The sequence below is a fragment of the Calidris pugnax genome, unplaced genomic scaffold (genome assembly GCF_001431845.1).
Source record: "Calidris pugnax isolate Ruff unplaced genomic scaffold, ASM143184v1 scaffold109, whole genome shotgun sequence".
Taxonomy (NCBI): domain Eukaryota; kingdom Metazoa; phylum Chordata; class Aves; order Charadriiformes; family Scolopacidae; genus Calidris; species Calidris pugnax.
Window position 1 is genome coordinate 1465063 of NW_015090844.1, and position 14866 is coordinate 1479928.

At 42.2% G+C, this 14866-nt stretch overlaps 1 protein-coding gene across 1 annotated transcript in view; it reads left to right on the forward strand.

Moving 5' to 3' along the window:
- Positions 1-400: 400 nt before the first annotated feature.
- TLE4 (transducin like enhancer of split 4) overlaps positions 401-14866 on the forward strand; it is a 99121-nt gene continuing 84655 nt past the window's right edge. The window contains exons 1-3 of the mRNA XM_014942659.1: positions 401-533; positions 1725-1788; positions 3204-3248. Coding sequence (XP_014798145.1) covers positions 1768-1788; positions 3204-3248 — 66 coding nt within the window. The 5' untranslated portion in view covers positions 401-533; positions 1725-1767. The remainder of the gene's footprint in view (positions 534-1724; positions 1789-3203; positions 3249-14866) is intronic.

The following is a 14866-nucleotide window of genomic DNA, read 5'->3' on the forward strand; positions in this document are numbered from 1 at the left end:
CGGCCCCCCGCGGGCAGCGGCTCCGGCGCGGGCACCGCGGAGTTGTAGCCATTTTCTTATTGTTGTCCGCCGCGCCCGCCGCCGCCGCCCCGGGCTGGGCTTTGCTCTGACGAGTTGCCCCCGCAGGGTGCCCGCAGGTCCCGGCGCCCGCACCGCTTCCCGCCGGTGCGGGGAGCGGGGAGGGGGGGGGGAGAAGGGAGGGGGGTGTCAGAGCCGGCGACGCCTCCCCCCGCGGCGGCCCCGCACCGCCGGTGGCCCCGTCGGGGCAGCAGCCCGGGGCGCTCCGGGCATCGCGCGGGGCGGGGGGTGTCCGCGGGCTGCGCCTCCGCCGAGCCCCGGGTGTCAGGGCCGCGGCGGGCGGGCAGGGGGTGGCGGGCGGGCGGGCGAGAGAGAAGGGGGCGATTAAAAGACCCGCTGTTGCTTGCTTGCTTGCAGGCTCCTCACCAGCCAGCGCAGCCCTTTAAATTCACCATTTCCGAGTCCTGCGATCGGATTAAGGAGGAGTTTCAGTTTTTGCAGGCTCAGTACCACAGGTAACGCTTGCCGACTTTTCGTCCGGCTCCGCGCCTCTCGCCGCTTTCCGCTGCCCGGCGGGGCAGGGGCTACGGGCACCCCCCGACGGAGCCCGAGGCACTGGGCGGGACCCACCCGGGGCGGGCGCTGCCCCGACGGACCCTCCGCATCCCGCCGGGGCCGGGGGTTTCACCGGAGCCCCGACCCAAACGGTGCGGGCTGATTTTTCAGCTTTTTCCCCACACTCGGGTTTACGGTTGTTTGGGGTTTTTTGCCTTTTTTTAATTTTTTTTTTTTTGGTGTGTGTGGTGGGTTTTGTTTTTTTTTTTCTTAATTATTACAATTTTTTGGGGGGGGGTGTTCGGTGGGAAAAATAAGGTGGCTGGCTGGGCTCATCCTCTGCTTTTCTTCAAAATGCCGCTCGGGACGCGCATCTTGCCTTGGCTCGGCCCCCTCGCGCCTTTCATTGACATGTCAAGTGCTGATAACCTGGAAGTGAGGCGGCGAGCTATTTCATTATCCTGAGGTGGAAGAGCGCTGTGTCCTCAAAGTGACAAGTGACTTCTGGCAGGATTGGTTAGCGTTCTTCTGAAAACAAACAGAGGAACCAGCGGAGAGGTGTTGGTGTTTACCACGGTATTCCTTAAATTACCTGCAGGGTTTTTCCTGGCAGTTCTGTCATCAGTAACAGCAAAAAAAAAAAAAGAAAAATTTTTCACATATGTATATATATAAAATCCAGCAACTTTTTGTTCCTCGAAGTCGTGATATGCGTTTGTTTCCTTGGCGGGTTAAGTGAAAACAAGGAGGTGTTTCTAAAACTCATTCAAATAAAAACTCCGAAATCCAAATTGTGGATTTGTAAGTAGCTTCTCCACCTTCTTATAGGTACCAACCCCTGCGTGCTTCTTCTGCAACAACCAGTGTTGTGGTGTTTTGTTGAGGTTTTTTTTTAATTATTTTTTTGTGTGTGTGTGGAAATTACTCTCCTGTTTACTGTTAGCGGTTTGCTTAGGAGATGAGGATGTTGCACAGTATTCTCTTGAAAGAGGAAAAGTACAAACCCCACCCTGAACTCCTAAGCAAGAGCTGGAATGCACATTTCTGTGTGTTGGAGAAATGCTTGAAAAGGGGAGTAACCTGTCCTGAGAAGAATGTCGGTTTTGTGTTACGAAGTACCCATGCTTTTTTTCTTTTTGTGTCTTGAACAGTTTAAAGCTAGAATGTGAAAAGCTGGCCAGTGAGAAGACAGAGATGCAGCGACATTATGTCATGGTAAGCAAGCTGCATAACAAATTCAAAATGTCTATTAGCTTGGTATACTGAGACCGAAATACATTTGGATTGCTGGAGGCGAACAGAAAGATTATAGTAGTGCTGCTGTTGTTGAGTTTGCATCAGTGCTTCCATTATAAATCCTTAGTTTCAGGGGTTTGTAATTTGTTTGCAGCAGTTACTTTCCACGTGAAACCTGCTTTTTAACGTTTTAAGCAATTGGGGATATTTCTTCCAGTGCTAGCAGGCTACTTGTCAGTCCTTTAAAGCCCTGTACAACTTTTATAGCGTACCTGGGGATGATGTTTTCGCTTTTGCTGACTTTTCCCAATGATCATGTCTCTGTAAAAAGATTCTGGATAATTTTTTTATTTTTTTTTTTCTGTGAGGGGACTAAGCCAAAATTGTACGCGTACAAGCCAGAATCCCGCTTCCTTAGAAGAGCTGTTGCACCTGGGCAGCTGGTTCGTTGTTTCACTAAATTCAGAATGGCAGGTATCTCAGCTGTGAAAGGGATTTCCTCAATGGCTGTGGTCTGCCTGGTTGAGTAACGTGCACAGGAAGACATCTCTAAATACATAATTGCGTGATGGATCATGATAACTCCAGAGTAGCTCTTGCTATCTGCTCTTTTGTACAGCTATGAAGTAGTAGCCGTTTTCCATGTGTACCTGACAAATGACACTTCTGTGTTTGCAAAAGGAGTAAATAACCTTCGAAAATTCTTAACCAAGAGAACAAGCAAATGTTAAGGCTCACAGTTGTCTTTTTCATGCCTGATATGTATAAGTCTTGGGGATTGCTTGGTACTAACGTTATGCATTGAATTGAGTTCCCCGCGGTACTCGGGCACAACAGGATGTACTTAGATTGGTGTGTCTGCTTTAGCTCTGAATTTCCATGCTCTTTTATTTTTTGCATCCCTGCAATTTAATTGTAGCTTTTTTGTGTTTTTAATTTAAAATATTGAATAACCGGTCTGTTAGATGTTGCTGATTTATGTGTGTGTCTGGCTTCAAGCACTTTGGGCAGTTTTTTTGGCGTCTTTTATGTGTGCTAGGGAATAAAATCTTGAGCATTTTCTGTGTGGCTTTTTTTCTGTTTCTAATATTTAACTCTGGTTATGGTTATGTTTTGTGATATTTTTTTTTTTTTGTTGACTGTTTTTTTGCTTGGTTCATGGCTGTTCCTTATAAATTTGACACGAAGCAATGTAGATAAAGCAAAAAAGAAAAAAAAAAACCAAACAAACAAAGGGTTACTGTGACGTGCTTTTTTGAATGTCTCTGAGCTATTCAAGGCCAGTAAATGTTTGGGTCTGTGTGTCTTTGTACAGATAACGTTTGAGTCAAAGTGAATTTTGGAATGGTTTTCACAACTGCAAGGTCTAATGGAATAATTTTCTTCTTTCTCAGTATTACGAGATGTCCTATGGGCTGAATATAGAGATGCATAAGCAGGTAGGTAGATACTTTGCATTGTATAAGAATGCTCTGTGATTTCTCCCATCAGTCTTACAGCAGGTGTGTATTCTGCATGACTTGCTTTAACTGGGGGCTTGAGTGCACTGGAAATTTTTTTTTGTACCTAACCTGGCCCTGAAACGGTCTGTCTTAGGTGTGGTATGTGGTTTATGGTCTTGGCTACCAGTTGTGCATTGTTTGGTTGACTGTCCACAGGCAATGCCCGCACACGCAGGCGGTCCTACGCCGTGCGGGGAGGGGGGATGTGTGTGCGTCAGATCCATCTGACCTCGAACCTTTTGGATTTGCTTTTTGGGATGATAGCTACGTCGCAAACGCATATTAGGTGTGGAGGGATTTGTATTTGTGTGCGGAGAAAGACTTCTCTCTCTTTCGTTAACCTGGACTGATTTAAGCTGGAGCTACAAAAGCAGTTGATGCACAGCCATGTTCCTGCTTCCCTCCGGCTGCTTACTTGGACCTTTGTCCAAAAAACAGTGGCTCAGCATCTCAAACACAAAGAGTAAATGAGCATTCTGTGAGGATGTTAGCATGCTTGGTTTTGTGTCTTGAAGTCTAGCACTTAGGCCAAGATTAGCAGGAGATTAGTCAGATGGAGCATGGTAGTGTAAATCAGAGTTTCTTATTCGGTAATGTGTGTTTTTAACCTTCTCTGGAGGAGAATGAATTAAACATCTGACCTCTTTTCCAGTGAGGGAACTTTTTATATGGCGGAGTTTAATACTGACAACTCATTTTAGCAAACGGTTGAGCAATTCGCCAGCGTTGCTGTGGAGTGTAAACTGCAGAAATAAAGGAATGGTTGGATGGGAGAAGAAAGACCATCTGAAAATTGGTTTGTACGCATTTCTGTTCAAAGTTAGGGATTTGGAACTTCTCTGGGTTGTAGAAATAGGATTTCTTTATCTTGTTGAGAGCAGACATACAAGTCAAATGTTTTTTTTCATGTTGTTTATTATATTTTGTATTCCATTAGCATCCCAGTGCCACAGTTCTGATTAGGACCATGCGCGCTAGATGGCATGCAAATATGAAGACGGTGAGATTTCCCGCCTCAAAAGCATTTTGCATCCGCATCTCCAAACTTGTGGAGCCTTGTACATACATGTTATTTTACAGGCGTATACATGGACCTATTGAATTCCGATAACCTCCTCGCAGGTGCCTAACCATGAAGACTCAAACAAGTGCGTTTAACAAACGGTTGAGAGGAGAAGGCTGTGGTTGCAGCTGATCAGGTTGTAGATATGTACCTGGTGACTCTCTGGACCTGATTCAGGTCGCGAGTGCTGGTAAAAGACTGGCCAGTGACTCTCAGAGGTGTTGCGTCTGTTCTCTAATGAATAGACAGATTGTTTCAAGTCCCATTTAAAAATAAAAAAAAAGAAAAAAAAAAAAAAAAGAAAAAACCGCCAAACCCTCCATCCAAACAGTAAAGTAGTAGATGTGGAAACAATTCACAAAGACCAGAGTCCTTACAGGCCACCTATGTAGCAAATTCTTACAGGCGTTTGAAAGCAGGCATAGCAGTCAAACTTGTTTATGTTTCTACGTACCCTTGTTTTTACAGCAATTAGCTGTGTGTAGACTTACATTGACTGCACAAAATTCTGTGAGACAAAACCTGCTTGGAAGTGCAATGTGTAATTAAATTGTTTTAAGTGAGGGGGAAACCCCCCCCCCCAGCAAAAACCCTTTTAACTTTTAATTTCTAAATGCTGTACTTCAGAAATTATATACAGTTATGGTGATAGAGTCGTCAGTGATATTCTGGAGAAATTAAATACGTAGTTACAACTAAGTGTGGGGATTACAAAAAACTACGTTTTAATTAAACACCTTTTTCCATTACAGTTCAGTCTGTTCAAATTAGTAGTTTAGGATTGTACTCTCATGCAAAACATTTAAGTATTTTGTCAGACGTTGATTCAAATTAGCCGTGGCTAAGAAACTTGTTCGCTATCATTCTTAAATCTGATATCAATTTAATCTCTCTCACGTCTCCCCTATTGCCACAGCGGCTTGTTTTTGTTTTGTTTTGTTTTTCCTTTCTGCATTTGCTTCAGCAACTGCAAAATATTTCCAGTCTTGCTTTATGATCACATCATTAGGGTCCAATTTGATACATTATATAGATAGCGTTGATTGCTTCATTTGATGCGCATCAAGGTTTTTTAGTCTTCCAGCTTAAATTCCCTTCTCTTCCTCTCCCATCTTTGAATTTTACTCGGCTGCAATTGAGTGATTCACCTTTTTTTTTTTTTTTTTTCCCCCCTTTGCGCTCCTCCCACCCCCCCCCAAGCTTTCTAAATTCAATCATATCAAAAATCCTGAGGGCAGTTTATCACATTATGAAATACAGACAGCCCTGCAAACCACCTACTTATTATATTTTCTTTCTTTTTTTCACTTTAGCACAGAGGCATATCTGTCTTTATTTGTTTTTCTGGGCAGACAGCCTTGGTTCCTCTCAGGTTCTTTTCCAGATGTACTCGCTGGATGCCCTTGTAATGGAAAGCAGGCAATAATGCAGTGAAGTTGCCCTTCGGCGTAATTGGGCCTAGTTTTCAAGATCAGGTTAGGCTTATTCACTTATTAGATTTGCGTCTCAAAGGGTTCAAGAGCAGGACTCCCTGGAGTCCTTGGAAGTACCCTAGTAATTGGTGGCCCTGATATTTGAAACCTTTGTGTATTTTTCTGTTAAAGCTTCTGTTCCTCTTGGCTGCTCCCAGCCACAGAGTATTTATTTTTAGAGAAATTTTTCACTGGAACAGAAAATGATGGCTGTGATGGAGTCATGACTCTGTGACTTAGCAAATTGATAAAAGGATAAACGCGCAGGGAGCAGCGGTAGTCAGTGTGCCTGTGGATGCTCATCATCAGTCATCCTGTGTTGATTTTGATAGAAGACTATTAAAGTGAAACCTATGGGGAATTTGTCATTCTGAAAGGAAAGCTAATGTAATTAGTACCAATTAAAGTACATTTAGTAAATTGGATTTAATCTTAATTAAGCCTGCATAATGTTGCCAATTTTTAACAATTATGTTTGAGAACATAATTAATTTAAATTTTGGTAACTGAGTAAATAGCATTAGACTGGTAGAATTAGTCATTTGTATTTTTTTTTTTAAAGACAAGTGTGGGGTATGTTGTGACATGTGGTGTTACAGCCTAAAATAGTAAGCTAATTTTTGATATTCTGTTCTAGGATCAATAGAGCTTCAAAATAGACATGGTACAACAGCAAAAAAAAAAAGAAGGCATTGAGCTGAGGGGTTTTGGGTCGCAGTACGAACAGATACTTCCCTACAGTATTAAATTTCCATATTAGCATAAATATGAACACTTGAGTGTGGTCTGAAGATGCCCATTTCTTATGAAGTTGCTTTTTTAACATTTTTTTTTAAGAGGCTCAGTGGATAGTTTTTGAATGAAGAGTTGATGTGCTGATCTGTGTTTCTAATAGAGTGTTCCTACTTGGTGGTGGTGGTCATTTGGTTTAATTTCTGAAATTAGGCTGTTTTAATGTTATGGTAAACAGTTTATTTAAATTGCTGTAATCAAACATGCTTGCTGAAGGTTTTAATTCAGAATTGCAATTATCGCTTAAAATAAGTGTCTGTATTTGGCTACAGACAACAGATATTTGTGAATGGGACTGATGGAAAGCATAAATAGGATACATCATCCACTTTTTACTCTGATTATGTTTTTTGGAGGTGGTAATACGTAAATTCTCAGTCGCTCTTTTTGGTTAGACCTCTGTCTTTGAACTAAGTCGCATGCTAGAATGTTGGATTTCAGCGTTTTTGAAAGAAAATTCTGATCTTTTTAAGAAGCTGAGTATTAAAAAATAAATGAAACGACTTTTTAAGATCACAGTTAAAAAAAAAAAAAATCTGCCCGATCCATGTAAATTTTATTACAAGACTTGGGCAACAACCATTTGAGTGCTGCTAAAATATTAATTGGATAGAAATGAAAGGGCTCTGCTAGCTGATAGGATATCATAATCATAGCTGCAGCAGTTGATGGTAAATGATGATAAATGGCATTAGGAACCTTTTAGCAAACTGTAATAACTACGAGGAGGGAAGCAGTATGGATTTGCATTATATCTGATACCCTCCAGTACCAAGTGGATTGCCAATACTGCTTGTTTAGCATTTTCTAAGGGCAATAGGATATTGATTTCTGACTTACAAGGAACGGCTCTATTTTCGCCATTGAAAAGTATTGCAGGTTGTTAAGAAGAAATTGACTTGAAGAGGCCTGACTGCTGCCCATCATGGAGCAAATAAAGCAAAACTGCCGAAGCATGGTGGAGCAGCGAGATGGGGCCCTCAGCAATTTGTTGCTATTAATTTACCATGCTCGACAGCAAATCAATCGGCATCTACTTCATCTGCTGGAGAAAATGCTGTCCAGGGCAGATAAAAGGCCCTGCGTGGTACGGGGAATAGACTGGATTGGCCAAACGGAGGCTGCAGTTAATGTGTAAATAAGTGAAATCAAGGCCACTGTTGCCGAGAAAGCTGTTTTTAATTAGGTTGGGGCTTTATAGTGAGCTATTTAAGAAAGTAGTATGGAGAGTAAGGGGAGATTTATTGCCTACTGAGTTAATATATGGTCTGTGTGACATCCCAGCCCTGAGTCTGCTTGCTTCTTAAGCCTTAGTAAATTATTTTGGTAAAGGGGTAAAGATGGGAATCAATTTGTTTAATTTCAGGCAGAGTTTTGACTGGTTTTCATCTTCATGGTCTTAAAACACATATATCACAGAGAATTGGTTTGTTTATGCGTTATCTTTGTACTGGAAAAATACCTTTTTTTTTTTTTTTTTTTTTTTGGCAGTGAGCTGGTCTTGGCATGAGTGTGCATGCATGCATGTGTGCACATTTATTTTTTTTTAACACAGTCAGTAGTTGAGTGTATATTGTTTTGGAAAAATTTTTTTTTTTTTTTTTTTTTTTTTTGGCAGTGAGCTGGTCTTGGCATGAGTGTGCATGCATGCATGTGTGCACATTTATTTTTTTTTAACACAGTCAGTAGTTGAGTGTATATTGTCTTCTGTTTGAAGAATAGCTGGAGAGCCAGCTAAAATTATACAGGCTGAATTTGTTTTTCATTATAAACAGTAGGAAAGATTTAATAGAGATACAGGCAGTGGGTAGTCAGGACTGAACTGGAAAACTTCAAAATGAGAGAGATTAGAAGTGAAATTTTGAAGACTGTAGCTCACACAGGACTATTAAGGAGGAAGAGAAAAACAAGTGGCTTTTCCATCAAAGTCGCGAAACGTAAAAAATAGGTTGTCAAATCAGTTTGACAACTGAGGCTTGTTTGTCCCAGTTTTAGGTTATTTAGCCTCTGAAGCCAGCAGAAAAGCTTAGAAGCTTATGAAAAGTTAGAAAATGTATTATTCTGCAGTTAAACCAGAAACCTTTTACTTGGTAATAACTGCTAAGTTCTGAAACGAGGTTCTGTGCTTGCTTTTCCTCACGGTACACGTCTTAACACAGCCTTTCTGTGGAGAGGTCCTCTTAATTACTGGGGAGCTTGCTGTTGGCGCTTCTCCTCGAGTTGCTGTTGAAATAACCTCTCCCCCTGCAACTGCAGAATAACGTGCATGAGGACAGGAACGTCTATTTCACCCTGGTTTTGCTGTTCACAAGCGAAGGAAAGTGGTGTTTTCCCCCACTTGCTTTGTTGGCAGTTCAGACAGATGCTCAAGACGCAGGAAGTAGCACAAAACGTGCTGAGCAAACTTTTAAATTAAGACATACGCTCTTGTTTTTACTGGCAAAAAGCTGTGCTCCACAGTGCCTAAACATAAAAGGGTTTCTCTGTCTTTGAAAGATGCTAATTGCCGTGATACTGCCTCACTGACTGTGAGTTTTTGTAATTACAGCGAGGGACAGTGGTGACCCTGTGTTTGGGGTTGCGTAGCGCCTTCCCCAGTAAAAAAAAATCTTGCAGATATATAAAAAAATGCATTAAAATATAAATATATGTATATTTTACTTTTTTTTTTTTTTAATGCAAGAAACTCCTTTGCCTTTTCTCTTTGTGACAAGTGGCACCCTTCTGTCACGAGCCCCCAGCCCCTTTAGGGCAGTGATGGGGGAGAGGGAGGAGGGACGTGGTCCTCTGTCCGCAGCTGGACAGAGCATAAGGCTCCTGCTGAAGGGTCAGAACTTCCTACCAGCCAGGAGAGGGACGCTGTGTCACCATTTCGTGTATCACAGCTTTTGCACCATTTTGGTGTGGTGCAGATTTGCCTTCTTCTGGGGAGGGGGGGACCAGAAAGAAGTGCCAAAGCGCGGGGAAAAGAAGCACTCACTTGCAAGTAGGTTTCAAAGTGAGGTCTCGGGGTACCCAAACTTTACAGCATTTGTGTAAGCTTACTCCTGTCCCGCTGTGTGTGTGCATCATGGTGGCAGTTTTTAGCTCTACACTCTCTGATCTCGTTACCGGTTTTCCCAGAGGACCTTGTCTCAGCGCACAAAATAGACATTAGGAATGTGGAATTAAGGCTGCAGAGGCGATTGTAAATCTGGCTTGAAAATGTTTGGCTGCTTGGCTCGACAACTGAAATAACTTTAAGCGTAGGGATTCGGAAGTGAAATAACTGCTATTGTAAGCTCCTCGAGGCAGGCATTCTGATTTTGGTTGCTGTTACAGACAGCAAAGGGAGTCCTCACACAGGTCAATCACGATGTGTAACACGGACTCAAAGCCAGCAAACACATTTTGTGACTCTTGACACTGAGGCTGTCAAATATTGAGAATTTGGAGTTATCAATTTGGTTCTTACTTTTTTTTTTTTTAAAGGAGTAGAAGTGATGTACTATTCACAGATGTAATACAGAACTAAGTTTATCACAGATGTGGGCCAGTTTGTGAACAGTGCGATTATAATTGTTACAGAAGTAATTTCTTTTGCTGTCTGCAGATTGAGCACATCTGTTGCCACTGACTTTCAGAAAACCTATTTAGCCACAAGGCACAGCGGGCGCAGAACAAAGATGATAATGTGAAACACAGGATGTATAAACCGATACTTGCGTTAACTAACAGATGACAGTACACTTGAAGCTGAAAACCTGTGTATACTGAAGAAATGGTATGCTATGAAGAAATCGAATGTTTGAGTTAAAAATTAGTCCTTACTTTAAAACGCAAAAATATGAAGTAGTTTTAAGAATACCTATTTGTCTCTCTGTTTATCTGTATATTTTTACAGCTTTTGTCTTGGTTCAAGGTGACTGGTACCTTGAAGTATACTTCTTCTGTAAATTTTTTCCCTTGACACTGTTTATCTTAGTGGTGGTGCGTACTCTGTAGTCAGAGTAGCAGGAAGCATTTTGGCTCGATGTCAAAAGCGGGTGTCCATAATTTTTTTTTTTTTTTAAATAAAACCGCAATGTGTCTCAAGTAGTAACCAGAACTCTAAATAGTGCTTTCTTGTCCATGTGGATAGAATTTAGAAATAAGGAGTCATCTTTCCTAGCTCAGGACAGGAACGTAATGCTCTGGTATTGAACACTCTCGAGTTATGGCTAAGACGTTTAAATGTGCAAATATCAGGCAAGTCAAAGTTACAGTCTCCACAGTAAATTTGAATTGGTCTCTTTATGGTTATGTATTTGTATGGTATGCTGTATTGCCAACTCCAAATGTGAAATCATTCCAGTCCCCAGAAAATAATGAGATTGACTGAAATTAATCATGAAAATAAATAATAAATTTGGGGCTCTTTTTATTTCCTTTCTAATTTTGAGCTGTCAAACTGCGCTTGGATCGTGCTTCTCAGTTTTTCCTGCAGAATTCTTCCATAATCGTTTTTCGCAAGTAAAGAGTGAAATGTCCTAAGATTCGTGATAAAGTTAAGGGAGCTGAGTATGAGATACAGCTGACAACTTTTGTCATAATTTCCTATTCTTGGAAAATGTGTGAGGTGTACTTTCCTAAGAAAAAATAATACCAAATTAAAATTACATACATATTCTTTCTGGAATTGCTTGCTAGGGTTTTATGGATTATATATCATAAGATGGCACAGATACTCCCCTTTCTGTGTTAGAAGGACAGGAAACATGAGACATGGTTTGGAGTGGAGGTCTTCTAACCTGGCGTTTCTCTTTTGGTCTACTTAAATAGTTTCTCTGCAGGATGTTATACTACCAGAGGTTTCTGACATTTACTGGATGAAGTTCAACTTCTTCAAGGCAGAAAAACATTTCACTGTTATGTTTGGGTTTTGGAACATTGGCAATAAGAACGCATGCTTTTCTTTTTTTCTTCTGTTTGCTTAAGAACCTCAGCAGAGCATCTCAGAGTTGAGCAGAAGTCAAAATCTGTCCCCTTCATGCTATAAAGAATCTGCATAACAATAGGTCCTGTCGCTAGGTTTTGTTTGGCATCTGTCATGTTGTGTACCGTGCGCATGGTGTGTGGATGATCACTGAGAGTGTTTAATTTTTTGAAAGTGCTGCTCTTTCCTCTGTCTTAAATACAATAAACTTTTCCTGTATTTACTCTTGTCTGCTTATGTGCGTAGCTTCTCTTAGTCTCGTGGTTGTTTGGGGAATTTGCAAATGCCAGACACCCCCTCTGACCCCACCCTGGTTCACTGCAGAGAGCGGTGGTTGTCTAAGGGCTGAGCAGCCGGTGATGGAGCTGCACCCTGTAGAAGGCATGGTGAGGCTGCTGCTAAGACATCACCCGTCTTTCAGTTGCAGCCATCACCAGCGATGCAGCTTTGCTATGGCAGAAGAGTGTTTTGGAAGCCAAGGGGGCCCTTTCTCCTCATCTTTTCCGACTTCGAACCCAAAGTCAACAAATCAAAACAGGGCCAAGACATGCTCTCTGCAAATATTTAGTGAAACATGGTGGTACTTGTAGGCAATGATAGCAAATGCTATTGAAATTTAATGCTGGCAATTTTAAACCCAGGAACAGCAGCGAAAAGGTCCAGCTTGGGTCTGCTGTGTCCTCAAGGCAGAGACCTTCCTCACAACTCGTTACGGTGGGTGTGCGGGCTTACAAGGACGGGCTCAGCAGGGGATGGGGGAAGAGCAGGTAACCTGAAGCCCACTGAGCTTGCACGGTGGTCCCTTGCAGCAGGTGGGAGGAGGCTTGCGTGATGGTGCACAGACCTCAGTGTTCGGAAAGTCTGAGTTGCAGGATGTTCTTCTTGACAGTTGCTCAATGGCTGAAGCCATTGTTCACCGCGTTAACAGGACAGCGTTATTTAACAACAATCATAAGGTAAATTGGAGTGTGCTTTTAGTTGGAAGTTAAGGGAAGAGAAGGCGTTCTGATCGCTCATTTTCTTTCTCACGTCTCTCTGCTTCTTGGCAGGAGAGATGGAACTTCATTTTTGCTCGTTCCTTATAACACAGATTAGCTAACTGAGGTTAAAATATCTGGATATCCAGTTAACTTACCTGTCTCAGTAACTTCTGTTTGGTCACAAACCAATTACTCATATTTAACATTTGACTCAAACTTTACCTTTTAAAAACCTGGGGAAAGTGGAGCAGTTGTTGAGGAAGGTTTTTGTCTTGGACAACTGTTCCTTGCCATTTCTAGCCTTTCACAGAAATGAATAAGGAGTTTTCAGCCATGCTTCATAACTGAAACACTTCTGGACTTCGGTTTGAAAACAATGTGCCACTTTCCTACTAATAAATGCAGGGGAAGCAAAATAACTGTAGTGCAGCCCAATGGAGGCTAGCAGAAGGAGGCACGCTTCTCCTCGTGTTTTCAAGAAAGCTGCTTCACTGAGGGCTCTGCAGGGCCGGGTTTCTGGCAGTAGCTCTGGCAGTGTTTCTGACTGGTGTCCTGTCTGCCTTGGGAGATCCTACGTTGGGTTTGAGGTGGACGATCCACCATCTAGCTCCTTGGCAGCCAGGTAGCCAGTGGCAGCATAGATTCCACCTTGTCATTTGAATCCAGCAGTTGAGCCAAGCTATGTTGTGCTTTTGGCTTTGAGAGGGATGTGGGGCTCCACTGGGTGTTTATGGTGGCTGCAGGATGAAGGGTTGTGAGTTCAGTGCTCATCCTTTGTGAAGCACCATAAGTCTGCAGAGAAAGCCAGTGTTGAGATCTGCTCTGTTTCTTGCTCTGGACGCTTGCAGATGCCTACCCAGCAGGGGCTGGACTGCCTCGCATCTGGAGAAGAGGCCGTTTTTAAGTTAAAGCATACAACGACTTACCAGTTTGGTTTCTCTGGCCACGAGCTCACACTCTGCCGCACTTCATGGAAGTTCCTTAGTGTTTCTGTGCCGCTGTCTCCCTCTCCGAAATGGTGGTGATATTTACATGATGGGGAGTGGTCTAAGATTTAATTTGTTAATGTCCATCATTAGATGAGAGGCTCTAGTGAATCACAGAATATTGAATGAATACGTATTTGCCGTGGTGGGAAGAGGAACTTCTTCCAAACCCATGTCCACTGTGTAATGAGGACTGTCAGTGCCTTAACTGCTGTGGAGTTTCTTTTGTTCTTACACCCCAGAGATTGCTGGAGGTAACACTAAAGATACTTGAGTTGTCCTCCTGCCTGCTGCTCTGTTAATTGTATTTGGAGATAAAAGTTGGAAATATGGGGGGCTGGTCTTGTGATAGCATTTGGAGAAGGAAAGCGAAGAGAATAAGGCCAAAGCTGGTCAAAACACTTCTGCTGGATTTTTGGTTTGAGGGAGGAGGGCAGAGAACAAGGAATGATTGGAGGAAGCTCATTAATTGGTTTTCTTCTCACGTCCCCTATTTCCCTGCAGTACCATTCACTCTGTATGACAACCATCCACTTTCACAGTGCCCCCTTTGAAAGATGGCACTCTGCTGATGTGTAAAAGAGAGTCAGCTACAACACCGCTACTGTCTGCTTTCTGTAATTTTATAAAGCATGTGACTAGATACAAAGTAGATGCCTCTTCTTAAAATATCAGTCCATAGTGTTTGAATAACACAAGAAGATTGGAAAGACTTTGTGCATAAAATACACCCCATGCATTTGTGTCTGTGTTAACAAAGGTTAGATTGTGTATTCTTATACTCAATTTAACCAGTAGGCTTTCTGTCCTAATTGCAGATAGCTGTTGCAGTCTGAGCACGTCGCTTATTTACAATTTTTATCAGTACTTCTTAATTTCTGGGGACAAACTGTATGTTTTCTTTCCCAGTCTTGTCCAACAACTACAACAGCAACAAAATCCAAGCACTGATGAGGGTTTCTTGCTTATTTGTTGCTTAAAACGGAATCCGTGGAAGAGACACTGGACTTCTCCAAACATCAGAGCACTTTTTATGTCAGAGTTACTTGTTCTGTATTTGTCCATGTGTAAATATGGAGGAGTTACTCTTGAAAATTAAATTGTGTATAAGCTCTTGATTTAATCCATTCAAGGGTGACATCCTGCTTCCTTTGCATCTTTTTGCTTCCATGTACTAAGGAAAACAAAGCTAATAATGTGTCTTTCATGTGGACAGTGTGAGAGGAAAGACATATTCCATGCAGCTCTACAGGACACTTATTTCTTTTCCCTGTCACAACATTCCCTGGTTTATCGCTATAGACTGGT